General features: G+C 41.0%; 1 protein-coding gene and 1 long non-coding RNA gene across 6 annotated transcripts in view; both read left to right on the top strand.

Moving 5' to 3' along the window:
* The first annotated feature begins 3,139 nt into the window (after positions 1–3,139).
* Positions 3,140–6,574, top strand: LOC136302539 (uncharacterized). 5 transcript variants are annotated; one of them, XR_010724084.1, is made up of 4 exons: positions 3,140–3,276; positions 3,974–4,193; positions 4,543–4,641; positions 4,718–6,574. It is a non-coding gene; the product is annotated as an uncharacterized lncRNA (long non-coding RNA). The 5 variants fall into 5 exon arrangements; XR_010724085.1 differs by lacking the exon at positions 3,140–3,276 and adding an exon at positions 3,677–3,744 and having other exon boundaries at positions 4,057–4,193; XR_010724078.1 differs by lacking the exon at positions 3,140–3,276 and adding an exon at positions 3,817–3,903 and having other exon boundaries at positions 4,057–4,193.
* Positions 6,575–18,513: 11,939 nt separating this feature from the next.
* Positions 18,514–26,617, top strand: part of ANKRD33B (ankyrin repeat domain 33B) — a 44,542-nt gene continuing 36,438 nt past the window's right edge. Inside the window, exon 1 of the mRNA XM_066186157.1 lies at positions 18,514–18,933. Within this exon, the coding sequence (XP_066042254.1) occupies positions 18,514–18,933 (420 nt within the window). The remainder of the gene's footprint in view (positions 18,934–26,617) is intronic.

Here is a 26,617-nt window from a genome sequence, read left to right on the forward strand (position 1 = left end):
GGACATGCCTTGTGTTATTCTGTAGTAAATAAAGTCAGCTGAGACCCTCTTGGCCAAAATGTCATTAGTGACATTAAGAAAATGCCAGTGCTTGCTGATTTATGCAAAGTCTGGGGACTCTTCAGAACTAGAGAAAATGTTCCCTGTAAATATTAAGTCCAACGAAACTGCAGTTTTGTATAGTTTTTGCAAGTAATTTTGTCATTCACACATTAGCTTAAGACAAACAAACAAACAAACAAAAAAATAAATCATGATTTCACACCTGATTCAGTGCCTGAACTCAGAATATAACTATCTAGACTGGATCAACAGACGTCATGCTACAAGGTTGCTAGAAGATTTAAAAATTACCTTTTAAAAGGAAATTAAATTCCACGTGCCTCTACAGGGAATATCTAGTTTCACCAATCTCTTATTCATCACAGCTCACATGCATAATCTTTAGCACCTTTTCTCTCTACCCTTTAATGAATTCTGACCAGCTCAGACCAACAGCTGTGTTCAAGTAAGACAGTGTACAAGAAATATGTAACTATCCCTCTTTTGTGTCAATATCTGCAGCCTTGGTAGATCTTTAATGTTCAGGCTAACTGGTAACAAGCTGGGAAGAGCTTTTATTCCTGAATTTTGGGTGGCCTCAATGCAGTACCTCTGTCTGATCCAGGTCTAGCATCCATATAATGCTGTAAGTGGACAGTAGTCACACCCAGCCTCCACTGACTCCCCTTTCAAGACTCCACTGACAGTAGCTGGAGCCCACATAACTGTCTCAGATGTAAGAATCTTGGTGTTTTTTGATGTGGACTGAGAGCACCCCACCTCCCTCCCTACATCAGAAGGGTACAGGAATGCAGTGAGCTTTGTATCTATGAGTCATCCTAAGCTTCAAGCAACATGGATTTAGGGAGCTCATCAACATTTAGAGTTGCCCCTATGACAGTATGCAATTTTTAATGCTGACTATAGCCTATGCTGTTTGCTTCCCTAAGTTAAATAAAGCATATCCCACCTGCCTCTGCTCTATTATGGATGCTATGTAGCCACAAGCAGTCTAGAAGAATTTGCCACACCTGTCATTGGAGCTGATTTGTGTGCTCTGTGTGGCAGTAGCAGAAATGTCACAGATGCCCTGCCCTCAGTAAAACATACATATTTGCAAGCAGAGAGCCTCAAAGCAATTTTCCAAGTATTTAAATTCCTTCTCTAGACTTGTATCCCAGTCCCAATTTAACAGGTTTCACTAGGTCATGCCACCATCCAAGCAAGGCTCCAGGCTTCTCTTTGCAGGTTCTGCCACCTGAGGGGTAGGAAGTCTTTTAGGGGTATCAAACTGATCAAAGCTTTGTGTCTCTTTTTGAAATACCTGTGGATCCTGATCCAATAAGGTTTTTTATTCAACGTTCATTGTATTTCTTTGTGACTTCATGCCATAGCTTACTTGTTTCTGCTCTGCATCCACAGGACTCAGTTCTTTCCAGATTTTTTTACTTGCCTCTAGACTGACCACTGGATACCTGGCCATATTGCTCCCACAGTTGACCTCACCAGGGACTTGCTAGACATCACTAAACATCCATGTAAAATCTATGGATATTTCACTGGTTGTTACATATTTTCCTTATTAAAAAAAAAAATTCCCTTTTCTGTTCAGCTTCTACAACTCTAAGCAGGGAATCTGCTCTTCTTTTCTTTTTCAATTTTCTTTGAATGTCATTTACCCATGATTCTGTTAGGAATAAAGCATAGTTAAATGAATTTCTTTTGTCTCTGGTTAATATAAGCAGAATTAATATAATAGAGATGGGAGTATCAAATCCAACCTGCCTTTCAATTTATTTCAATTAAATTTCATTAAAATTACCCTGTGTCATTGGGAACAGTTATGTCAGGTTTATGTGCTAAGGAGAGAAGCCAACTTCAAATGACAATTTCCTACCACATGAAAACAATAACTTATCTTTATTACTGCATCTTTATTACCATTCATGCACTTTTCTTATACATGCAAATTTCTTTATATAATTTCTGAATAAATAATTGCATCATTCTTGAACAAACCCCTTGGATGCACTCCTTTCTTTGTGCACAATTTGGTTATAACATTTTAATTTATAATCAATAACCCTCTACATCTTGGTGTTCAAATGAGAGACTATTTTTGGTAGGAATTGCACATCACTTAATTCTGCTCTAATAATATTTGAATCATTTAGGGGAGTAATCATCTTGACAAAAACTATGCAAATTTTTCCAGTCGTGGTGAGGAATTCCTTTCTAGAGATGTCAAAGTCATCAGAAGATGTGTAATTAGCAGAATTGATCATTTTTGTTCTTCATGTTGCTTACACTTTATTAAAATCTTTGCAAGAGCTCTCTTAACCTGTTAACAAAAGTTATAGGCAATAATATTGCATGGATGCAAAATGAGTGTTCATTCTATTGTTTTCTCTGGTTTTATCCCCTGAATCCTATTTCCTCTGAATTTTGTGATTTTCTGATTTTGTTTACTGCTGTGGCAAATTTTCTCTTTTAATTACTTTCTCTCTACACAGCACAAAGATATCACTGAAAAGCTCAATGTGGAGAAGCTTTGCAAGCTATTCTAAGACAAAAACTCTGAAGATGATCCAAAATCCAGTGAAGTCTGTGAAAAACCTCCCTCCCCCTGTCCTTTGGAGTCTGTCCCAAATGAGGTGCTGCACTTTTGTGCCAGGCTCCCCACTGTCCCCAGGGGAAGCAGCAGTGACTACCTGGCTCCAGCTTTTGTTCCTCGAACAAAACACTGGAGAAGAGATGGCAGCACCTCAACTTCTCACTGAAACAGTCTAAACAAAGAGCCCAACGTGTTTATGCAGGAATGTACGTGAGTTTTTATATGCCAGCCCTGTTCTTAGAGACTCTCACTGTAGGAAAATGAGAAAATAAAGTACTTAACTGTGCAAGTAATTTCAGCTGGAGCCCATTATCCATCTGCTAATACAGTGCAGCCTGGAAGCTTTGCCAATGACAGATTAAGGTCAAACAAATGATCATTCCCACAATATACACTCGTCTTCCTAAATGTATTTTTCTTTTATTATGTTGTAAAATTCTGATCAAAAAGCCTGTAATAATATTATATTAGTATAATTTTTTTTTGCAGTGAAGCTACAGCAAGTTTCTTGAATAACATTTGGGTCCAGAATAGCGAGACAGTATATTTAAAACAGGAACTCCGGTCTCAAGAGTTTGCAGGCCAAAAAGGCAAAACACAGGAATAACTGCATAAAGAAGGTGCTGTTGTTTCATTTTACAGGGGCAGAACCAAAGCAGAGGGCTTATGGGAATGGTGTATGCAAGGATTCCAGGCACAGAAATAATAGTGGCAACTTTAAAGCCTGCATCCAGTGTCAGGGTGAGACTGAAAATCCCCCATGATGTGCCCAAAAATATTTCCCCCCAACTTCAATTTGTGGTGTTGTTTTGTTTTTTTTTAAACAGAAGAACTTCTTTAAAAGATTTTTCAAGATCAGCTGTCTTTACAGATAAAGCTGTTCAGACAGCTCTGAAAATCCTAACCTGCACAGCTGTGCACACACACAGACTACGTGCAACTAAAGACAAGGTCTTAGTGTGAAGTATTAAGCAAATCAATCTATAGGGACTGCTTGTTCTGCAGCCCAAAATAAAACACATCAGAGACAGGAAGGTAATTAGCAGTATTTAATTTTATGACTGCGAAGTTACACAAGGATAATTTAGGTATGTTTTGGATTCAACCACGGGTCTTAAGCAGTAAATAGATAAGCCTTGTTAACTAAGACACATTACTCAAGTGTTTTAAATCTTTGCACAAGCTGTCTTGCCTTTTATCATTGCTCTCACCAGGAGAAAAATGCCCTTTCTTCAGACTCAGAAAATGTAAATTGAGGATGATAGCACTGACCTATTTTTTTTGTGGGGTTTTTTTCCCTTTTTTTCTTTTTTAAAGAGCATTTTATTATCTACTGATGAGAAATACTGCCTGGACGCTGGGTACCATTATGTAAACTACAGATGTCTCACGAATTCTAGGGTAATGGAGTGAGAGGGGCGGTGCCTGCATGCCTCCTCGCCAAGAAGCTGCTTTGCACAGAGCGTAAAACCTTTTTCATCCCGTCCCACAGCAGCTGAGCCCCGGCGGTGCCCCATCTCTGCTGCACACAGAACAGGTAGGAAAAGCTATGGAGTGTCACTGCCTCACTAGGGACTGCAGCAGAATGCCAAGCATATGAGGAATCATAATAAAAAAATGTTTTGAGCAACACTTTTGAAGGGGAGGGGGCCTGTTAAAAACTGGAGTCTGCTAAAGGAAAAGGCAGTCAGGACAAAATTTTGATTTTTTTAAAATAGTCCAGAAACTACTTTATGGCTCTTCTCTACTTAACTTTCACATTTCCCGGTTAAAAAAAAAAAAAAAAAAAAAAAAAAAAAAAAAAAAAAAAAGTAGAAGTAGTGAAATCTGACTTTTAAAAGAGAGTGCTACACTTTGAAATAATTTTTTTTCACACACTGAAAAAGGTTTCTCAGAGGAGATGAAGCACAGGGTTGTGAGTGTCTACTAATTTAGAGCACACTACAGGAGGTGCTAAGGACATGGATTTTGCCAGTTCATAGCAGGTAAACAATTTTAATGTATTTAGATACCTAATACATGTGCCTATTTACCTTCATCTTTCTCTTAAAAATTTCACAGGTGTTCTCTCTGTGCAGCATGTTTCTGTCCAGTTATGTTTCAGCTGCAGTAGTGAATGATCAGCATCTTTGAAAAAAGGATCAAGGACTTTGAAAAGAAGAAATCAAGGTGCTCTGAAAACCAGAAACACACAGCTGGTGGTCACTAGCTTGGTTCAAAGGGCTGAAATATAACATTGCTGGAAAAAAAAGAATTAATCATAATATTTACAGAATAACCACGTTCAGAGACAACACCAGGGTTTTTTTAATGCGCCAAAACAGCACAATAGTTCTGGTTTTTTCCCTCCTTGAATGTAGCAAAATGAGTTAGTAAAAAAAAACCAAAACAAAACAAAAAAAACCAACAACAACAACAAAAAAAAAAAAACCAAAAAAAAAAAAACCCAAAAAAAACAAAAAACCAAAAAAAAAACCAACCCTGAAGTCATAGAAGCACACTTCCTAAAATCTAAGGAATTTTTCCTAAGTGTCATGAACTTTTAAGTAACAGAACGGGGTTCCGTTTAATGGTAAAACATTAAGCTGACTTAATTACATCAGGCCCCAAGTGGCTGAACCTCTGTCATGGAAAGATTGATATTGATCACAAACTGCAGAAACTTATCTCTTAAAGTCCAGCACAGACCTGCAGCTAGTGAAGCTGACTCTCCACTAATGAGAGGCTTCTTATATGAAATCAGTTTATTATGTCCTTGAGCCACATATGAAAAGTTTCCAATGCAGGAACAAAATTGAAAAGCACATGCAGAAATGTAGCCAAGAACTTGCTGGATTATGGACTGGATTGTCTATTATTTTTGACATATTATTTTGACCATGAATCAGAATAATAGAGCAATAAAATGTGGGACTGCCTCTTGTACTACTAACATATTCCTCCCATATCAGTGGAGTTCCGAAACACTGATCCCTAACTACAAAATTTCAAATTAGGCAGAGTTTTTAGTAATTATTTGCTAACTTGCAAAGTCACTGAGATATTATTGCACTGTAACCATCAGCAAGCCTTGGGAAACTGGGATCTGCATCCTTGATTACAGAAGAATTAGCTCAGACCAGTGATGAACCTGGGGATTGCTCCCAATTTGTGCAGCATTTGGTAGAAAATGCATGACAGTGGATTCACAGATTTCAAGGACTGCCACATTCAAACTTTCCAAGATCCTGTACTCAGCAACATAAATCACTAGATTATCTTCAAAATCATGAGGTAAACAAAGTAACAGACTCACCATTACTTTTACTCATGTTTCTAGTTTAGAAGTGGCATTTAGAGCTAAGCAGATGATTTCAGGAGCGCTGACTTTCAGCAAAAATAGGAACATCATGAGACAACCAAGACAGTTGGTTACTCAGGATCATGGCCTAGTCTTGTTATTCATACAGTGTTTTTCCACCAGGATGTATCTTGTTCTCAAAAGTTCTCCTAATGGATCTCAAAGTACTTCCAAGCTCATTAATGTGTCTTTCAGCATCAGCCTTTACTAAAACTTTCACTGTAACCCTCCAGTTGTGTCAGCAGCTGCCCTGGCTGTGTAGACCAAGGAGGTATTCCCTATTCCTTGGTGTCTGGCTTAGGCACATTGTTGGCACTGATGTGCAGAAGGCAATCCTCCTCACACTCTCTGGAGGAATGAGGGACTTTGCTCACACTGTGCCTCACTTCCCAGCCAGACCAGAGGAGCACCACCAGAGAAATATGCCCCTGCTCCACATTTGTAGTCAGCTCAAATGCTGATGTAATATCTAAATGTAATTTAGACAGCATGTAGCTATTGACTTAGTGAAAAATTCCAATTCCTTTTCTCTCATACCCTGCTGAGAGTCACTGCCTGGTGTAGTTTTGAGCTGCAGTGCTGGGCAAGGGAGGTCTCCCTACTCAGCCCACCCCACCTGCTCTTCCTTCATCCCTGAAGGAAGAAAACCCACCTGTTGCACGAAACCTGGTGATTCACTGCTGGGAATTTGCACCATCTGTGCTGAGCCGACACCACCCCTCAGGAAGAAACACTGCCTCTTGCAGCACTGGTGCTGGAGCTCTTGGCATACACATCCAAAAATGACTCACTGTAAAACCTTCAAATGGGCAAATTATGTGTGTTGAACTTGGCTGTCACAGCTCTCAGCTCTGTGTTTCTTGCAGTGCTGAAGTGGTTTAAAGTGTTATTAACACATTTGTCTTACCTGACTAGGGATTTACTAGGCAGAGGTAAATAAAATGGGGTGAAGAGCACGGAGGATGTCACCAGAAGGAACCCTGAATCCCAGGAAATGCCCGCTGCTGTCACCCCAGGAGAGGAGAAGGTTAGGCACAGAGCAGCCAGGTGATGTGGCTCTTCCCTCTGGTTCAAGTGCTCTGCTCCTCTCAGTGTCCCTCACCCAGGCCAGCCCCCAGCCTTCCTCCCCATCCCCAGAGGGAAGGTGCTGGCCTCACTCCTCAGCCTCCCAGCTGTGAAATCACTTGGAAAGCTGATTCACAACTCCTTCACTCTGCTCACTTTATGTACCATGTCAGGACCCTGCTATTCAAATACTTACGACTGCCTTGTGTGGTATTAAACCAGTGGCACCTGCTGAAAACAGGCATTTGATCCAAACTATACTTGTCAAACAAGACTCTGCTCATTTTATCCCTTTGCCTCTTGCTACAGAAGTCATCCCAATGGCATCAGCAAAGAATTGTCTCCCCAGACAAATGCTGGTACTTCCACACATTTGAATCTCACCAAAATTGCTAGCAGCAAGGCCCATTTAAATGACAATGTTTCTTAGCTCTTTAAAGGGCATTTCATTAACTTTCACAACTATAATTGTGAACCCTGATTTTCTTTACAGAAACACAGGAGCTGTTTTTGGCTCTGACACAAAGAGGGGTTTATAGGTTCCAGATATAGTAGGTTTGATATGTGTAAGCAAAAAGTTAATTTGTAAAACCAAATGTTCGATCTCAATTTTTTTTTTCAGTATTGGAAAAGGTAATTTTAATTAAGCTAAGAACAGCAGAAGGGAAATTAAGTTGAAAGCCATGTCACAATTTTTGATTGGCAAAAACTTATCTATTGCAGTTAGCACACTGTACAGCATAGGACACAACCAGAGCTTATAGCTGTGCTAACAGTTTTTTTGTAACTAGAATGATTTTCCCTCTCTCAGTAACCTTACTTGAAGGTACTTACCTTTACAACAAAAATTAGCAGCAATTTATCTTTTATAAACATGATGAATCCTCTTATTCCCAAACCAATATTTTCAGCAGTTTCCAATCAAACACAGCTCAATATAGAGGTCCCTGCAGGAAAGCTGGGTGATAAGTGAGACGCCATTTTTATAAACCAATCAACAAAAAAAAAAATTAAATCAGCTTGCTAGCAAGTCCTCAATTTTATCAATATTTTATAAATAAAATCCCTCCTGGAAATTTCTAGGAAACATCAAGGTTTATTCTTCTTGTTTGTATTCTGAAATGTCATTTTTTTTCCAGCTCAAGTAGTTCACACTGAACCCTTGTACCAATTATGCTTCATTATGTTGCTTGTAATGCTAATATGCTAACTAGTATAATGAAACTTTCAGGAGCAATATAACTAACTGTGTTCATAATTCAGGCAAAGCATGTACTTTTCCCTGGCTGCCAAAATACCATCTCCAGGCTTCTGATGTGAGAGTTATCATCTGCCTCAGCAGCAGCCCCCAGCTTGTGCTTCCCCTCATCGACTGGCCTCATGCAGGGCAGTACATGGCCAGGATGATCCGTGCCTCCAGGCAGGACATGCCACCTCCAGGCACCAATAAGAAAGGAGATACCTGGCTTGACTCCTCCACTCCTCTGCCAGGAGAAGAAATATGCAGCATGAGAGGGAGTCAGTTCACATGCTCAGTTAAAGGAAACACCTCTCTTCTTCCACTGCTGATTACTAAATTAGGCAGCATATCTGTATTTTCTATGCCTTGTGTGTTGAAAATGGAAAACCTCTGCTTTGGCCATGTGCCTTAATGTGAGGGAGAGAACCAAAAGGGCCAATCAATGCAAAACGTTCAAGTTTTGCAGTTAACCTCCCCATCCTCAACTTTTAAAAATCCAAATTGGTGAGTACAAAATCGATGCATTGATGCACTTGGGGGGGCATCTGGTCAGCACTTCATTAACAAATAACCCATACGTGGTGAAAGCACACTGTACAGCTTGTGGTTTGCATCAGCACTTTCCAGCATACCTGGAATCCCCTTCAAACAGGACTGCATGGATGTGGAGAGGAATTGAGTGCAAACCCTCATCTAGAGAGCTGCCTCCTCTGGCCCTGTCTCTTCCCCACTACTGTCTTCTGGGAAAGCAAGATGCTCTTTCTTTCTTCTTTTCAGGAGGAAAGTGCCTATTTTCATCTCTTCCACAACAACCCACAGAATAGATGATAATTTTTCCTTCACTTAGTGTGCAAGTTCCTTTATGAATGTGAGACAGACTGTAGTGAAGCAAACCAGAGAAATCTAAGTACAACTTAACTTTAAGAGCAACCACGCTATTTAAGGAAAATTTCCTCATAAGATTTTGATACAGTGTAAGTGCAAATAAACAGAAGGGGAAAATGCAAATGCAGTTATCTACAGCTGTACATAATTCAAAACTCTAAAACCTAAAATGATTGAAGATATCTTTGACCATGACTTAACATTGCTATAATAATTGAAAGCAAGAACATTTAACTTGGTTACGATACTTGTGGCATATAAATAAGTGTTAACATTTCCATGATTCCTGAAAATGTGCAGTCCTTTTGATTTTGTAGGCTTCAAAAGTTCGCAATTCATGTGGTTAATTTAGCTGTCGAAGTCCAACCATAAATTTTAAATTGGAAGACGTTGACCTTGACCTCCTTATTTCAATTTCACCAGCTGAAAAGCTGAGATAACAATATTTACCTATCTCAGTGTCTTCTGATTTTTAATTGCTGCTTCTGAAGCGGCGTGACTATGGAAATGTCATCCCTTGATGCCATCCTTCTTACAGGGGAAGTTAGAAAAAGTACTTGTTGCTGGACATGCAAGAAGCAATCAAAAGGAAATCACACTGGACCCATAGGATGTTTCCAAAGAAAATGTAACCACACAGAAACATCTGTGTCCTTTACTGAATCAGTAACAGACTTTACATAGAGTTGTAAAGAAAATGCAGGCAATGAGAACAGCACAGGAAGGAGATATTGCTCTCTCTATTTGGCACTACTTGTTAACTAGCACCGTAAAGGGGGTCAGAAGGGGTCTTCTATATCTGCCCTCTATGGCAACACATGCTCTGAGCAGAGACAGCTCTTGAGTTTCATATTCTGTATGCACACAGGGGCGTATGGGCAGTAACAGAACTGAAATGGAACTGCAGAGGATTTACCACAACCATGCAGTCAGAGTTAGCTACTGACTTACCCCACTAATTCCTTCTCTGGAAAATGAATGGAAATATATTTCCTTAAGTGGAAGAATTCTGATAAAAAGGGATGAAACAGAGTGAGTAGGATATTTAAAATTGCTTAAATGATGATCACATGGGAGGTATGATTTCTAAAGGAGAATGTTTTACAGACAATCTGCTTTCACTTGAACATCTCCTGGGAGGAGTCCCTTGATGTTTGTGATTTGTGAAAATCACATTATGAAAACACCAAGAAACAATGGAACCATTGGGCTAGATAAGCATCTGTTTATTTTAACCTGGCAGTATGGCAATTTTAATGATTTCAGGATAATATTAAATAATCTCATTGAAGAACATTGCATTTCTGCAAAGATGAAAATGAGTATGAACCTATTAGAGACACAGAATCCTAATAGATAATGCACACAATGGGGAAACAATAATAGCCCCACAGTTATTCTGTGAGTTTCTAAAGTGTTTTCAAACCACACACATCTTATCAGGACACTGATTCTTTAAATCACTTAAATATGAACAAAGCTTTTTCCAGAACATGTAAGCATATTTGTCTTTCAGTAAAAGCCTCTGGTTATTCACATGTTTGCATAGTCTGGTGAAGCACCACTTAACACCAGAGAGACCAATTATCTCAGGAAGAGGTGGGAGAGGAAAAATAAGAAATCCTCTTAGCATGACTCATTGCACATACAAGGAATCACATTTCCAAATATAAGATGTTATTATTTTGATACTGTATGAAGAAACAAATACAATCTCTGAAATTCTGTACTAAGGCAATAAACTGGATTTGTATCCACATGGCCTTGCTGGAGACCACTTTGTATCTTGGTTATCCTGGTTTATATTTAAGAGTGTAGAAGATATAGGTGGAGAAAAATCCAATGCACTGATTATAATAGCTCTTTGTCCTAAAGTGCTATTCTAATTTTCTGGCCAGTGTTCATTTTTTTCTAAAAAGAGAAACAGTTCCAAGAAGACCATTTGTAGCCCCTGATGGAGCTACACCACATGTACTCAGGTGGATTTCTCTAATGGTCCCAGCTGGTAACCATACCCTATACCCCATTTCCTAATTATGTAGGTATATGAATAAGCCATTTGAACCATGAGTCATTTAAAGCATTTGAGTAATGCCAAAATAAGACATCTGTATGTTTGATATTATATTATACAATGCTCTGCTGCATTTGAGTAGTTTGCAATTCAATTTCGGCATCTATAAAATGATTATGACATTCACCTTTTCAGCATGAGGTGAGATATTTTGCTGAAACCTGTCATTCAATGCAAGCTAAAGTCTAAAGCACTCCAAATTCTCACAGGAGAGTGGATAATAAAATGAGATGGTATATATTAGTAAATTATGGCAGCAAATTCTAGATTTCCCCTTTATTTTCCTTATTTTTTGAAAATTATTCTGTTTCTGCTTTTATGCCAATGTTTTTGTACTACTGGACTGCATTAGATAGCAGTGTCCAACCCCCAGTTTGAATTAGACAAAACTGAAATAGAAAGAGGATTAAACCCATAATATTTCAGAAACAGAAACTGGGTCACATATTAAGGCTTTCTCTAGGGTTTGTCAGAAAGATTAAAATTAGGATGAATTTATCACTGACTTCTTTACATTTTCCTGATGCAGGGCAACTGTAAGGATAGACAGACAACATATCTGGGCTACTTCTAAGAGTTGAATTCAAACACCATCAGAAACTGTCAAACAGCAATGTCCTCAGGTCCCAAACTTCCCAGGAGTAGAGAAAAGCACCATTGTTGTTATCCAGGCACAAAACCTCAGGGATGCAGAGGCTTAAAGCTCTCACAGTCATGCAAGAAATCTGTAGAAGAGGAGTGAACTGATCAGAAGAGCAGGCATAGACATGCTACACACTTTCTCCATATGGAATGGTATCAGCAGGCTTACTCATACCGGCATCAAACCAGCCTATTTTTGGGTGCATAATTTCACAATAAAGGAAGAGGAATAATTTTAAGAAAATGTGAAACAGATACATAGTTTATCCCCTGTATGTAGAAAGAATTCCTTTAGGGAGGAACAAAAGATTTTGGTATAAAAATAACATTACTTATTTATTCTAGATACCCAACTGAGAGACACATTTTCACATGTATATGTTGGGAGTCTTCTGCTTCAGTAGAATGAAAAAATAAGAACAGTTCACAAATAAATTCTCATGTACACTAATCCAGTCAACCATCACCCCCAGCCTTGATGACCTGATAATTAACAGGATTGTTCTCCATAATAATTTTTGTACATGTATTAATATCTAGTATTGTGTTATTTTGGTAAAAGATATCAAAATACAGAAAAATAAAGTTAAATTTATGGTTTCCAAAACGTTTTTCTCTCCCTCCCTCAATCTTTGTTAGCCTTCCTCCAAGACAAAGAAATCCACAGACATTTCAAGCTATGGCTGTTTCTCTGTTATTATGTGGGTTTGTGGCATTTTAAGAAATAATATGCAAAGTAAAAAGGAAAAAGAACTCTTTTGAAGAGGTGATTTTTAAAATCTACTCTTCAGAAATGGAAGACCTCCAGACAAAAATTTTATGCACATCTCATCAATAAAGCAACATCTGGACAACAACAACTTATCAATGGTTTTCTCCCAAGAAATTCCCTAAGACAGAAATTGAGAGAAATACAGAAACAGAAGTTCCATGCTGTAGAATTATTGAGAAGCCTCAAGGGTCTTCAGCATCATTCAGATCACAGTCTACAACAGCGTATATTTGAAAAGAGCAGCTCTGTGGGAACTAGAACACTCTCTATCTCTCCCTTCTTCACTTGCACAGACTCCTCCACTTCTGCCTACCACATTCAAAAATATCAAACTGCACAAAAAAGCAGACTGTTAGCATATTTGGTGTGCCTTACTAATGCTACATTGCTTATTCTTTACAGTCTTGAGGAAATAATCCAAAAAGATTTAAGTAGCTTCCATACTTCTCCAGTGAAGCTGAACCTCACCAGCCAGTGGTTAGGTGGTAGGTGCCCACTTTCCAGGTGCCCTGGCTATCAGGGAACTGCCCTACCTGCCCAGAACTAGCACAGTTTACCCTGAGAGACCTACCTGCTGCTAGCCACTGCTGTCCTCAGGGAGCTCATCACTGCCAGGGCTTGTAACCTTTGACTACAAGCTAAACCGAGATTAGCTAGACCCAAGACTGTGCCTTGAGGAAGCATTCCTTTTCTGGAAAGGGCTGTGCTTTAGATTTCAGTGCAAACAAAATACAGGTTCTTACTGAAAGCAGAACATTGATTATTTTCAGTCATAGCTAGTAAATGAAATTTAATGAACTAGTATTGCATTTATACACTTATGTCTCTTTATTAACTGCACAGAGATATCAATAAGCTGGTACTACTTAAGCTTTAAACCGTATTTAATGTGACTGAGCAAGCGCTGGAAAATACTAGCAACTGAGAAAACACTAACGTTTAACAAGATTGTTGCTAGTATTTCTTATTCTCTGGCTCTGCTCTCATCATTCAGCTCAAGCCTTTGGTTTCTAGGAAACATATTGCAACTTCCACTCATAGCTCCTTAGCAGCTGTTACTATTCAGATCAACCAGGATTTCACATCAAGTCTTGGCCAGAGCTTAGGAAAGCTGAGATTCTAACCTTTCTCCTTCCAAAGGACTTTTAAGCAGAGCAGTCTTAGCAAGTGCTGCTGAATCTGTTAATTTATAAACAGTTTATAAACATTTATTACCCATCAGGTAAATATGAAAACAACTCTGTCTCTCTTTGGCTCTTTGTAATTGAGAGGGAACATTTTCTTAATCATTTCTTCAACTTAATTCTTTACCTTGAACGCCTTCTTCACACATACCTTGCCAACAGTACACCACCTGATGTTTTTTGACTAGGTTAATTGCACTTTGATGCCTCACAGCAGCTAGCCTGCTTACAGTCCTGCTACAACTCTAGCAAATCACCCCAATCAAAAATACATTATTATTAGGCATAATAAACAAGAGGTTGGATTTATTAGCCTGCTCACTCTGCCAAGAACTCAGCAACCCCAGAAACCAGTTTGTTTACCTCTGTGCCTATAAACTCTCTCAAGATTAACTTCAAGCAGACAGTTTCTGAAGATGCAGGCACTCTGTTTTGAGCACCAATGCGAGGCTTGAAGGCAGTAATTCTGAAAGTCTCTCCCTAAAAATCCAAAAGATGCTGTCAGTAAAAAGCAGTATCTTATCTCTTTTAGCACCTTGTTTCCTTTGGTGCCCACATTTCCTTCACGGACCACCTGTTGTGGCCATTGGCATGGACCAGGTCAGCACTGGGATGATGCTGACTTAGGCCAGGCCACCAAACCCACTCCCCACGCTGGCCTTTTGTGGGTTTCAGCTCCTCTCCCATATGTGAAGACAGGAGGCTGCTCAAGAGAGGTTTCCTTGTGCTCTGAGTGCTTCCTTTAGTGGTGCTGGTGGAAATGCTGTGAAAGAGGGATGCAGTGTCCACAGAAACCCCTTCTGTGCATCTCAGAGTTTTTACAAGCTGCTAAACAGAGAGAGAAAGTGAGCTGGATCTCATGTTTAACACTGTGGTATCGCTACAACTGCAGTTCCTGCCAGGTAATGAAGTGCTGCTCCATCCCTCCACCTGCTCCCAGCACAAACCTACAAAGGAATCGGTGAGGAGCCAGATGGATACAGAAAAAACTGCCTGGTTTGCCACCAAGGGTTTGTAAAACCCTTGGGTCACTGAAGTGGCTGAATTTGCCAGTTGATGGGTATACTCCAGCAAGGTGCCTAAACAGCCTAAATGTTTTACCAACAAATGCTCACTCAGACTCAGATTACCTAGGAGTTTTTTACATACAGATCAACTAAGGAAGAGAGAAATACACCCTGAATTTCAAAAGTAAATGCTTAGATGTCAGATAGGTAAAAAACCCCAAACAACCAGGCTTCTTGTTATTCAGAAATGTTAGACACCTGAGTAATGGAAACAACCAAAATTAAACATTTTATTTTGTTTTGTTTTGTTTTGTAAACCAATGCTTTTGTAGTGACGATATTTCATCTTTCAAGAATATTGGCAATAGCTTTGAGTGTGTTATAAATTTTTTCTTTAGGTTAATTTGTTGAATGTAAGAAGAACATATAAAACTCACTGGGTCTTACTATTTATCTTACTCTTGTCTTTACTATTGCACATAAATCTCATTAAATTTCAATATCAGAATATTTTATAAATGGAATGGCTTACAAACCTTAATGAAGCAAACTGGAGGCATCCCAAGCTAAAAGTCATTCCAAAAATTGGTTTGCTTCAAGGGAAGCTTTGTCTGCATAGTGCCAGGTGGTATCTGCTCTGAGTGTTTTAATTTCCTGCCTTGGTAATTCCCAGCAATGGATTTGGATGAGATATGGATGATGATAATGACTAATAATTCTGGGTTCTTTGCTTTGAAATGATAATGTTTATTTCTTTGCTTTTGATACAAAGTGAATAAATACTAGCATTTAACTTCAATTATATTAAGTGGCTTCTTTGCCAGATGAAAGGTTGAGGCTGTCCTCTTACAAATGCCGTGAAGACAAGGGGGTTTTTGCATCATTTGAAAGAATCTGCAGACTTACTCTACGGCCTTTCCTTACATTCTTTTAATTTGAATTGCACACAGAAGTACAAGTGACAAGAAGCCTTGTTTGTCACGTGTAAGCTGTGTCACTGAAAGAGCCAAGAGACCAGACATCATCTGCTTTACCTCTATGACTGTGCCCAAGCAGAGCAGCCTTGGTGGGCACCACTGTGTGACAAGATAAATGGCTGCAGCAGCATCTTAAGGAGTCAAGTTAACAGTTTATGCCCAATTAGCTGCACCAGCTTATTGCCGAGCTGCATGCAGGTGAAATAATTTGAAATGCAGTCTCAATACCTGTTGTTAAAGCGAAAAATTCAAGGGGAAACATCATGTCTGCCCTGTTCCAGCCTGACACCTTGCTTTGAAAGCTCAAGCAGTATAGCACTGTTCTTTGAGAGAAGAGATGAAAGTGACAGGCTGAGGTGAGAGAAAACAGTTTTCATCTCCAAGGTCCCTACAGAACTACTACAGCTGTGGGAGAAAACAGATTCATTTCTCCTGTATTAATAAGCTGATAAGGTAAACTGAACACAGAAAGAAAAAAGGATGACTTTTCAGAGTCGAACTTCTTTCCTGTATAACTGTGCTTTCCCTCTAGTTATCATTAAGGTTTTTCAAGGTTGGGGTTTTTTTTCGTTGACTTTGTTGGGGTTTTTTTTTTCATATTTAAATTTACTGGTCCTTGCAGCTTCGCTAACAAATTCCACATAACTTTTTGAAAAACAGTCTGGTAATACGGTAAATCTTTATTCTTCTGGATTGATTTTATAAGACAGAAACAAAGCAAGTATATTTGGTTAATAAATTCTTACAGTAGAGTTGAATCTTCATTAAAACACCCTTTGTTCCCCTGTAGTTAGAATTATTCTTTCTGCTTTTTTCTGCTGTTTGAAGTTACTAGAGCTGAGTCTTTCTGGGCTTTTCTGATGAGTTCAGGCTGAGAAAACTCAAATGCTCCCCAGCAGCTGCAGGATCTCAGGGAAAAATCAAGTTTTTTTAAAATACAAGTGCTGTTCTAAGAGGTAGCTATCTGTTGAGCAGCTCATTAGCCACACTTACTGAGAAGAAAACAAGAAGTGAAATGAATGGAACCCTTAAACTCTGTGAATGCGAATACATAACAAATGGATAGGCAATAAGTGCAAAAAGTGAGCCCTGCAGCGCTGTCATGCTGCAGGCAAAGACAGCTCAGAAGCGTTTAGTGTGGGAGCAATCACACACCGCAGCAGTGGAGAAAGGGCCTGTCTGTACCCAAGCAAATAACGGGAGACAGGCAGCATGAGTGAGCATGGCTGGTAATCTACACCAGCCATGATCTCAGAGGTGTCTGGAGGTGAGGGGATAGTTTAATCTCCTTCTTTCCCAGTTTAGCTCCTTTGCAGAAGCAGCCAATCAGGGAGCTATTTAATACTAATTCTGCTTACAGATATCCTCCTGCTGGGCACTGGGATAACCCTGCTAGTTAGGATCCAGCAAGAAGCTGCTGGGCTTTGTACACCCACCATGTCTGGTTTACACAGTGTTTTCTTGTAAGGCTGTAAACACCTACTATTTGGGGCCCTTTATTCACAGTTACATTTTACTTTTCCTTCCTACCTTCTTTTAGTCTAAAAAGTGTGGCTCATACTCTGCCTCCCCTTGCACAGAAATACCACCTCCTTTCTCTCCCGTGGGACAGACAGGGACTTGGACCTTGGACGTTCACTTGCTGAAAGATGTCAAATATATGAGATTCACTTCAAAAAGCTGTTGAAGAAAGCAAATATCCTATTTTGTTGGCCAAAGGGCTTCTCCCCACTGTTTCCCTGCCAGAGAACGGTGCTAATCCGTGGCATTTGAAAGGGAAAAGAGATTTTAGAGGAACTGTGACAAAGCAGGAACTCAATTTATACATGCATTATTCCTCTCAATCTAATCTCCAAATGCCTTCCATACACAGTGCGTGCCTGGTATCTCTACAGCTGGTAAAGCGTCAGGGCTGATTTAATGAATTACTTGCTTTTAAAGCTCTGAATCGAAGCACGGAAATTCTGTGCAGTCTTCCCCTTTAGTTTCAGTGTTCATTTCAAAAGACGAATTCCTCACAGGCTGGTTGTATTCCTGAAAAGTTTTGCGTGCATCGCTGCGACCGCGGCTCTTTTGGGGGGCCACGCAGTCGGTGCTGAAGGAGCAGTGGGCTCCCGCCGGCCCCGCTCCCTCCTCCGCCACCGCGGCTGGGCTGGCCTCGGGCCCCTGCGAGCCCAGGAGCGCTGTCCCCGCCGAGCAGCGCTCCGGAGGAGCCCGGGGGTGCTCGGGGCGCCGCGGTCCCGCACCTGCAGCTCGGCGCCCGCAGGGAGCAGCCGCGGCAGCCGCCCCGCTCCCCCCGCACGCCGCCCCGGCACCGCGCCCCGCCGCTCAACCCGAGCCCCAATCTCCTCACAGCGATGCTGAGCGGATTACGGGCCGGGAGTTCGACGACTGCCTGCGCTCCCCAGAGCCGCCCTGCCCGCCCGCAACCTCTCCCCGCTCCCCGCGGCGGCGGCAGCTCCCCCGGGCCGGGCCGGCGGCGCTGACCGGCCCCCGCGGACCCTCCCTCGCAGGCGGCGGAATGCCCCGGCCCGGGGGACGACCCGCGGGAGGCGGCTGACACTTGCGTGAGGGGACAGCGGCGGCCGAGCCCGGTCAGGAGGAGGCGCGGCTGCCGGGCGACCTGAGCGCCCCGCGGGGCCCAGCGCAGCCCCCCCGGCCCGTGGCCGGCATGGTGCTGCTGTCGGGGCACGGCGAGCAGCTGCCCGGGGAGCGCGTCTGCCCCGCGCCCGCCGCCGCTAAGGAGATGCCCGGCGCCGAGGCTGAGAGCGGCCCCGAGCAGGGGGCGGCGGAGGCTGCCGCCGAGGAGCCGGACGAAGAGAGGGAAGAGGAGGAGGATTGCGAGGAGTACGAGGACTTCTCCGAGCTGCCCGACACCTGCAGCATCGCCTCGGACGACTCCTTCTACCCTCCTGGGGGGCTGGACGACGACGACGAGGACCTCTGGTCCCTGGAGGGGGACGAGCGCGACAGCCCCGAGGCGCTCAGCCTCTTCCGAGCCTGCTGCACCAACAACAGCATCGTGCTGAAGGCGCTCATCCGCCAAGGCCCCCAGGAGGAGGAGGTGCGGGAGGCCGACCGCAACCGCAGGGTGAGCATCCCGCGCCGCGCCCCCGCCGCCCCGGCAGCCCGGACAGCCCGCCCGGGGGAGGGCGGCTCGGCCGCCGCCTCCGCCCGCACCGCGGAGCGGGGCCGGGGACAACAGCCGTGCCGCGTTGGGAGACAACCCTCCCGCTTCCTGGGGTGCCTCTCTGCAGCCCCGTGGAGGACGGGACCCCGGGCAGAGAGGAGCAGGGAAGGGCGTAACGCTACGCCTTGCCAGCCCTGACTTTCCACCTTTGGCTGAGGGTTCGGTTTACGGGACGAGAGAGAGGTTGAGATTCCGGTTTTCCCGCGATCAGTTTTGAATTGGGTCTTGTTTTCCCTCTGTTTATTGGGGACGGAGAGAGGCATCGCTGGTAATGGTTGTGTTCAGCACAAAAAAACCTTCCTCTTTTCTGGGCTGTTCATCCCCTGCAATACCTTATGACGTTCACCTTGAAATTTTGAACTGCTGGTAAAAGTTTATGTGTGGGGGGTTTAGGGGGGGTTGTTTGGTTGGTTTTGGTTTTTTTTCTTTTCTTTTCCCTTTTGCTCCTCCAAAAACGTAAGCTTGTTCCTGGTTCCTAGACTGCCAAACAGGGCACAAGGTATTCCTGTGCTAAAATCAGCATTTTTCAGAGTTCTCCTTGTATTTATTTTGTTGCTGATGATCTATTTTTGGGGTTTGTATCAGTAAAAGTTTTGAGGTTCAGTTTTTACATGGTACTCAGTTAATTGCAGAGACACAAGTGTACTTCTCTAAATCAGAAGGTGAAAACTTGGGAAAGATTTTCTGATTAATGCATTACTGGGACGTTTAACCAGCAGTATTGAAGATTACCAGTATTACTAGTTTGTTTTAAACCTAAGAAGTTATTTTGCATTAAAAATCTGCAAAAAACAGTTCTGTGACCTTTCTCTGACAGCAATATTTTGAAAGGAAACCTGTGTTATTTTAACTGGGCAAGTAACTTGCTCATTCTGGCAACATAAGTGGTCTTTGCATCGAAAAGAATGCCGTAATTTGTGTTTGGTTCTGTCTGGAGAGGGACTTTTCTTGTGTCTTAGATATATGCACTTCTAGGATTTTTTCCTAGAAATATCTTTACTTCTTCTCCGAAGGACTGACTTTAGTGCAGATTTTTAGTGATCTGACTTGTTGTAAGTATCTTAAAAAGACAAAAACTTGTATCAACACATCTGAGGGAGAAGCAACCTCTGGTGTGAGGGTGGGAATGAGCAGCACAGGACAGAAAAAATTGACATCAACTCTTCTGCCCAGGCCAGGATATGGTGTGGTTATGCTTTTTCTGGTAACATGTGAGATCCAATTGTACATTACAGGATATTTTGAAGATCCTGCAGATACACCTATCCCATACATTAGTGCTGTGCCTGGGCTGGAGCCCAACCCCATCCCTGACACTGTGTGGGGTTTGGGCTCCAGCCTCTGCTGAGGTCCATTGATTCAGCGTGTCTCAAGTGTGTGGTGATGTGGGAGGTTTGGCCCCCTCCATACATGGTGGTATACGTGGTGTAAAGAGCCAAGTGCCTCAGACCTGCCCCTTCTGAAAAGGCAGCTTTCCAACCTAATGGAGGGCAAGAAGCTGCAGGAACCTTCCCTCTCAGGGCTGGTGTCCTGCAGACCTCCGTCAACAGGTATGACAAAGTTCAGCACAAACATCAGCCCTCGTTCTGCATCTGCTCTTTTGGCAAAGGTGATCAGATCAGAGTTATGAAAGAAGCAAATTCACCTGTTTGGACAGCCCTCCCTTCACCATCTCCCTTCCCAAAGAGCAAATTGCCCTTTATCTCTTCAGCTGCAGAGAAAAGAGACAAAATTTTAGTTTGAATCTGAAAGTTTATTTTCTTTGTTCGTACTGTAAAAACCCAAAAAACAACAAAACAAAAAAAAAGCACATCTACTTAGGCAAATATTCCATTTGACCTGAAATTAAAAATTGGCATAAAATTCTGTTTTCTTCATTTTTTATGGAAACAAAACAAAAAAAGTTCTGGAATTCAGCAACTTGTGAAGCTACAGGAATGATGTGGTAGACATGAGTTTTTCTCTCTGCCTTCCTTACAGAAGTGCCCCAATCACAGCAGTACAGAGCAGGACAGCTGGTCTTTTCCAAACAGATGTGAATGGGGTGGGAGAAATCTTTTGACTAGGAAGTGGAGACTTCAGGTGTGACTCCTGCTCAGGGATATTGAGGCAAATTCTCATTATTTTGCAAAGGAAAACCACCTTTTTAGAGAACTTTACCAAATGAAATGGAAGTTTTACTCAGGCCTTTTATTGCCGTTTCTGTGGATATTTTTCTTTTTGCTCCTGAACTTAACTTTAAAGTCATTGGACGTTATCCATGAATAAGACAATTTTGCTGCCACAAGGTAACAGAACAAGTTACATGTACCTGTTGTGCTCATGAAGTTTTTTAGTTGCTGAAACTAAAGCTACTCTTGGTTTTGGCATCTTCTTTTGCCAGGATCATGTTTGTCTACAATATTATCTTGTATGCTTTTGTTGGAAAGCTCTATTTTTTGTCTTATTTTTTTAACCTTTCTTTATTTTACCTTTTTTCTTTTCTTTTTGTTTTCCCAAGCTGTGAACAAATAAACTGCACTTTTGTTTCCTCTAAGTTTTAATTTCTTTTCCATGAGACAGGGCAGAGAATGAAGAATAACTTGCTTTTTGAAAAGTGGGGTGGTGAAGGGAGGGCTGTCCAACTGAGGATATTAACTATTTTCACCATCCTGATCTGATAACCTCAGGTATGTAGGTACAGTACACTTACTTTTTCACAATTTCAAAAGCAAGTTTCCTTCAAAATAGACAAAACAAATAATAAGTTATTGTAGTAAGACAACACTATGTTTTGATTCTGAAAGTAAATAAACTCAGCTCATAAAACGTAACATGAAGAAACTTCCAAATGCCCTAAACTGGGCACAATGGGCCTTTTTTTTTGTTTTAAATTAGTTTTACCTTGTCCCTAAAGTATAAATGTACAGATTTAAGATGTAGAAGCAATTCTCTGGAAAATGCTAGGATCCAGAGGTACTCTTACTTACTTTCCTCCACCCTTTGTGCCAAAATACATCAATTGTCTCTTTTGAGTCAATTTGCCAAGCCTGGATAGTGGCTTTTTGTGTCATTTCTTCAGAAGTGGATTTTCCCCATGGTCTGTTCGTGAACTGCAGGACCCCCTGCCAGGCACAAGTGTTCATTAAATTCACCTTCCTGCAGTAAACCAGACCCTACAACATCTGATTTATTAGTCATCACATGTAGCCTGAAGGTCTGTATCTTCTCTGTCTTGTTTTCATTACTGTCAAGACAACAACAGTTTATATACCATTGACTGCAGAGGATCCCCAAATGGCTGATCCCTTCATCTTCTCTTGCACTGCTGTCTGTCCATGGAATCCTGAAGGACTCGTCTGGTACTGCCCATTTTCTCTCCTTGCCCAAACTAACACTGAAATATTTGGAAAATAACTATGACAGCATATAATTGTACATCGTGCAGGGTGACCTCTCGTTCTTCAGTGTTTGTGTATTTACCCTAACAGTAAGGAGGAATTTGAAAATAGACACAGGAAAATAAAATCATGCCTCTGGTGAAATTTCCTGACCTGACTGAGACCATAGGCCAATGGTGCTGCTTTTCACCTTGTTGCCTGGGGATTGGTTCTCCTTCCTCACTAGCCAAATTTCTAGAATTACAGATATTTTTATCTCATCATTTTAACATCACTTAATATCAAATTTTGCCTGGTGACCAGGATTATATATATACTCAGAAAGACAGAGTTTCGAAATCTGGTGTTACCTAACTGCAAAATGCAAGCAAATATAGAAATTTGCCATGACAATAGAGAAAGCATTAAGAGATGGGGGAGAGAGAAAAGAAGGCAAAGAGCATTCCCTTGCCAGGTTGAAAACAATCACTGCAGCTGATCCACAGAAAGGTTTTGTGCTGATCTTACACGTGGAATAGCACATACTAGCAAGAATATTCTGTTGTATTCTTTTTCTGCTTTTCTTTTTTTTGTTCTTGTTGTCATTGCTCAGTGAGTCTTTTGTTCAGTTCCATAGACAGCTATGGACATAACTGTGGCAATGTTACTCTGAATGCAGCCTAGGCTTGTTTTTGAGCTGCACACCATGAGTGAATGTTTTGAGATGGCATCACTGGCCTGGTTTCCTCACTGGGTCCATGAGGGTATCCGAGGCATTGGACCTGTCATGCCATTCTCCAGCCAGCTCCTTGCAGGCTGCTCCTCAGGCTCTGCACTGCCACAAGGAACCTGCTTCAGTCAGCTCACCCAATTTAGGGAGCATTACCCTTCAGAATTTTTCACAGAGCAATGGACAGTGACTTCTTCATGGAGCTGACACCTGAATTTGTCTTTGCCAAAGAGCTGGGCTTCTGAAATTGCAAGTGGTTGTGAAAGACAGGGAGCCAGTGGTTTGATTCCCACTTTCTGGGTGAGGGAACTTTGGGTTGGATGATGCTTCTCTGAAAAGTCACGTTTCACAAAAGATGCCAGAGCTTGTGTAACACTCCGTTAACTTTTTTTTTTTTTTTTTTTTTTTTTTTTTTTTTTTTTTTTTTTTTTTTAATCTTCACTGTGTTAGCTTGGAAAAATAAAAAATCAGGAGTCCAACATTTTCTGCTAAGGGATGAAGTTCTCCCTGTCACATATTGCTTCTCAGTTTTCACGGCACATAGCTTAAGTTAACCCATGTCAGAAAACAGATTTGAAGAACATCATCTGCTACAGTGCTCAGAATATTTTTAAATTATTATTTTCATTGGCAGCTTCAGTTCCTTCTTATTATCTTATACAAAGCATTCTCATGGAAACAATTGTATTGAAACTTAACATCATGTCACTAAGCCATGAAAGGGAATTTTTTGGGGTGAAAGTATTTTTAAAAGGACAACAAAACAATGAAAATAATATAATTTAAATCCTTTAAAAAGTACAGAAATATTCAAATGCAGTAAAAAAAGTCCCTGTAAATACATGTTTGTGCTTAAAAGGGAAGTAAGGTAAAGAATTGTAGATTTCAAAAAAGGGAGAATTCTTCAAATACAGTAATTACAGCTCAAGGTTTGCCATCAGAAAGAAATAGATAGAGCATGGAAAATATGAAGTGAGCTGGCTAAGAGGGAATTTGGTGAGGTAACCAGAGCATGAACCAGACTGATACAGGTAGGCACTCAGAGATTACCAGAAGAGCGTGGGCACGCAGGTTAGCTGTCTGCCTGCTCGTCTGTACTCATCTGCAGTGTTAGGTGACTAATGCCTTTGTAAGCCTGGCATAAAGAGATATCCTTTAAAATTACTTTACTGTAGAAAAAGTATGTGCACAGAACATAATTTCTATGGATTAAAGAGAACAATTAATGAAGACCATTAGGGTGTGTAGACATAAAGGATGGGAATGTAGATCTTTAGCACTTCTGGAAATGCCTGGCCAGAGCAGACTGTGTCCTCCATGGAGCTGACAGATAGTATGTGTATTGTACTTAGTGTCCAAAGCAGCATTAGCTAACAGATGTAGGTCCAACTGGAATGGACAAATACAGATTTGAAGCCCACACGAGGAAGTTGTACAAGTTTAACCTAGTTTCAGGTGGATAGTTTCAACTTCCAGAGAAACCAGATGAAGAGTAGTTTCCTTGAAAAATTTTGACAAATTGCTTAATGCAAAGTATATGGAACGGGAGGGGTGTTTTTAGTCTGACAGTAGCACAGGAGTAAAGGTCACCTCAATCTTCAGTTCTGCTTTAAGCAATATTTCACGTTGGTGTCTAAATCACGTGTGTGGCTTGCAGGGCTCCTCAGAGATGCACTGATGATCCTGGTTACCCATCATCTGAGCACAGGCTGACTCCAGATGTTAAAAAATATAGCTACATTTAAAATCTACTGATAGCCTAACAAGACTGGTTGTCTGGGACAGCTGTCTTCAGTAAGTATGACAGATATATAATGTGTTTTTAATATATATTTAAGTGCTATATAGCCTGCTAAGAATTTTCCTGCATGTTCTTTCTGTATCATCTGTCATTACACAGTGAATTAGGTTTATCTTTTGAGACTGAGGTAGAATTGCACAAAAAACTAATGGTAGAGTTGCTAAACACTGCTGGTAGATTTTTTTAAAATAGAAAAGAAAATCTTTGGAGAATGTGAAAGCAATGAAGAATTCCCACAGGCCTTATCTGAGACTGGAGTTCACCTTTAATATTTTCATAAATGAAGTTTCTCTCAGAAGAAACTTCTAAATTATTTAAAATATTATGCCACATAGGTTTGAATTTACCTGTTTCTGAGTGTTCTTTAATTATATACAAAAGTGGGAACCCTCCAACCTGGGCTAGATATAATCCTGTAACATACTCAGTGAGTCACAATGAGAAATAACCAAGTACTGTAGGAAGAGGATAGTTGTCACAGAGTCTGTGGTTGCACATCTGGCAGTGAATTAGCAATTCAAATTGCATCCACTGTGGGAAAAACCCACTATGTGGAAATAGTTCCCATTTTTCAATTCTATTATTTTCTATTATGTCTGTTAAATTCCACGGGGAGCAATTTGAAAGCAAGATGATGCAAAATGGGAATGACTCACGGTTGGGCTTTTGTTGGTTCACACGTTTCGGATGTACAACATTCTGAGCCTGATCCTGTAATATCCTCTCACATATGAGGGATGGGGATTTTTTTTTGTCTTATTTTTTTTTGTCTTTTTTTTTTTTTTTTTTTTTTTTTTTTTTTGTCTTTTGCCTCTTAGTACACGAGGCCTCATCTTTGTGACAGCTTGTGTGTGGACAGACGAACTGCTGGCAACAAAAGATGCTGCCAGCAGCCACTAGAGCTCAGAACTGGGCTTGTGGAGAAGTTTTGAAGTTTTGTTTCTATTGCTATAGGGGGGAGGTTTATGCAGAATCCATTGTTATTAGTTTCCTGAAGTTCAAAAGTGGCAGATAATGGAACATATTCGATCTGTTCATAAAAGGAGTCTTTCAGGCAGTATTTGGCTTTTTTTTTTCCTTTTTTCTTTTTTTTTCTTTACTAAACCTGGATGCCTTGCTATTTGGAGCTAATAGTAAGAAGGTTCAGCTCACCTGTTTAGCAATCGATTGAGAAATAAAGGAAGGGTATCCATGTATTCATAAAAGTGTCTTTAAGTGTGGATGAAAGGGAAAGGAAGACTTTGAAAGGTGGTGTGGTACTTCTATGTATCTGCAAGCATCATATGAATTTGATAAAGGATCCAAGAGAAAGCAGAGTCAGAGCACAGCTCTACAAAGGAGTTAATTTAAAATACTTTTCTTCCTACAGAGTTTTCTACAGATTTTCCATAAAAAGAATGAAGTAGCAATAGCTTGTTAGACAAAGAGTGTAGAATAGTACGTATTGGCCAGCTCTGCAAAATGAAATACCACAAATACTAATGAAATGTAAGTGTTGAGACTTACAGAGCCCTTCTGAGCTAGTAAAAAATAGAAATATAGTGGAGTTTTGTGGTTACACTGAGACAAGCGGTACTACACAGTAAATGCCTGGAAGTGTGGAACAATGTCAGCCAGAGGAAACCTGTCTGGGAAGAAAAATGTTATTTTCCCTGCTGTCCTGCAGGCACCTTTCAGGCTCACCACCGTGCTAGG

Source organism: Chamaea fasciata, unplaced genomic scaffold (assembly GCF_029207755.1).
Source record: "Chamaea fasciata isolate MVZ Bird 193981 ecotype frontalis unplaced genomic scaffold, bChaFas1.0.hap1 SCAF_1, whole genome shotgun sequence".
In the NCBI taxonomy this organism is placed as follows: domain Eukaryota; kingdom Metazoa; phylum Chordata; class Aves; order Passeriformes; family Sylviidae; genus Chamaea; species Chamaea fasciata.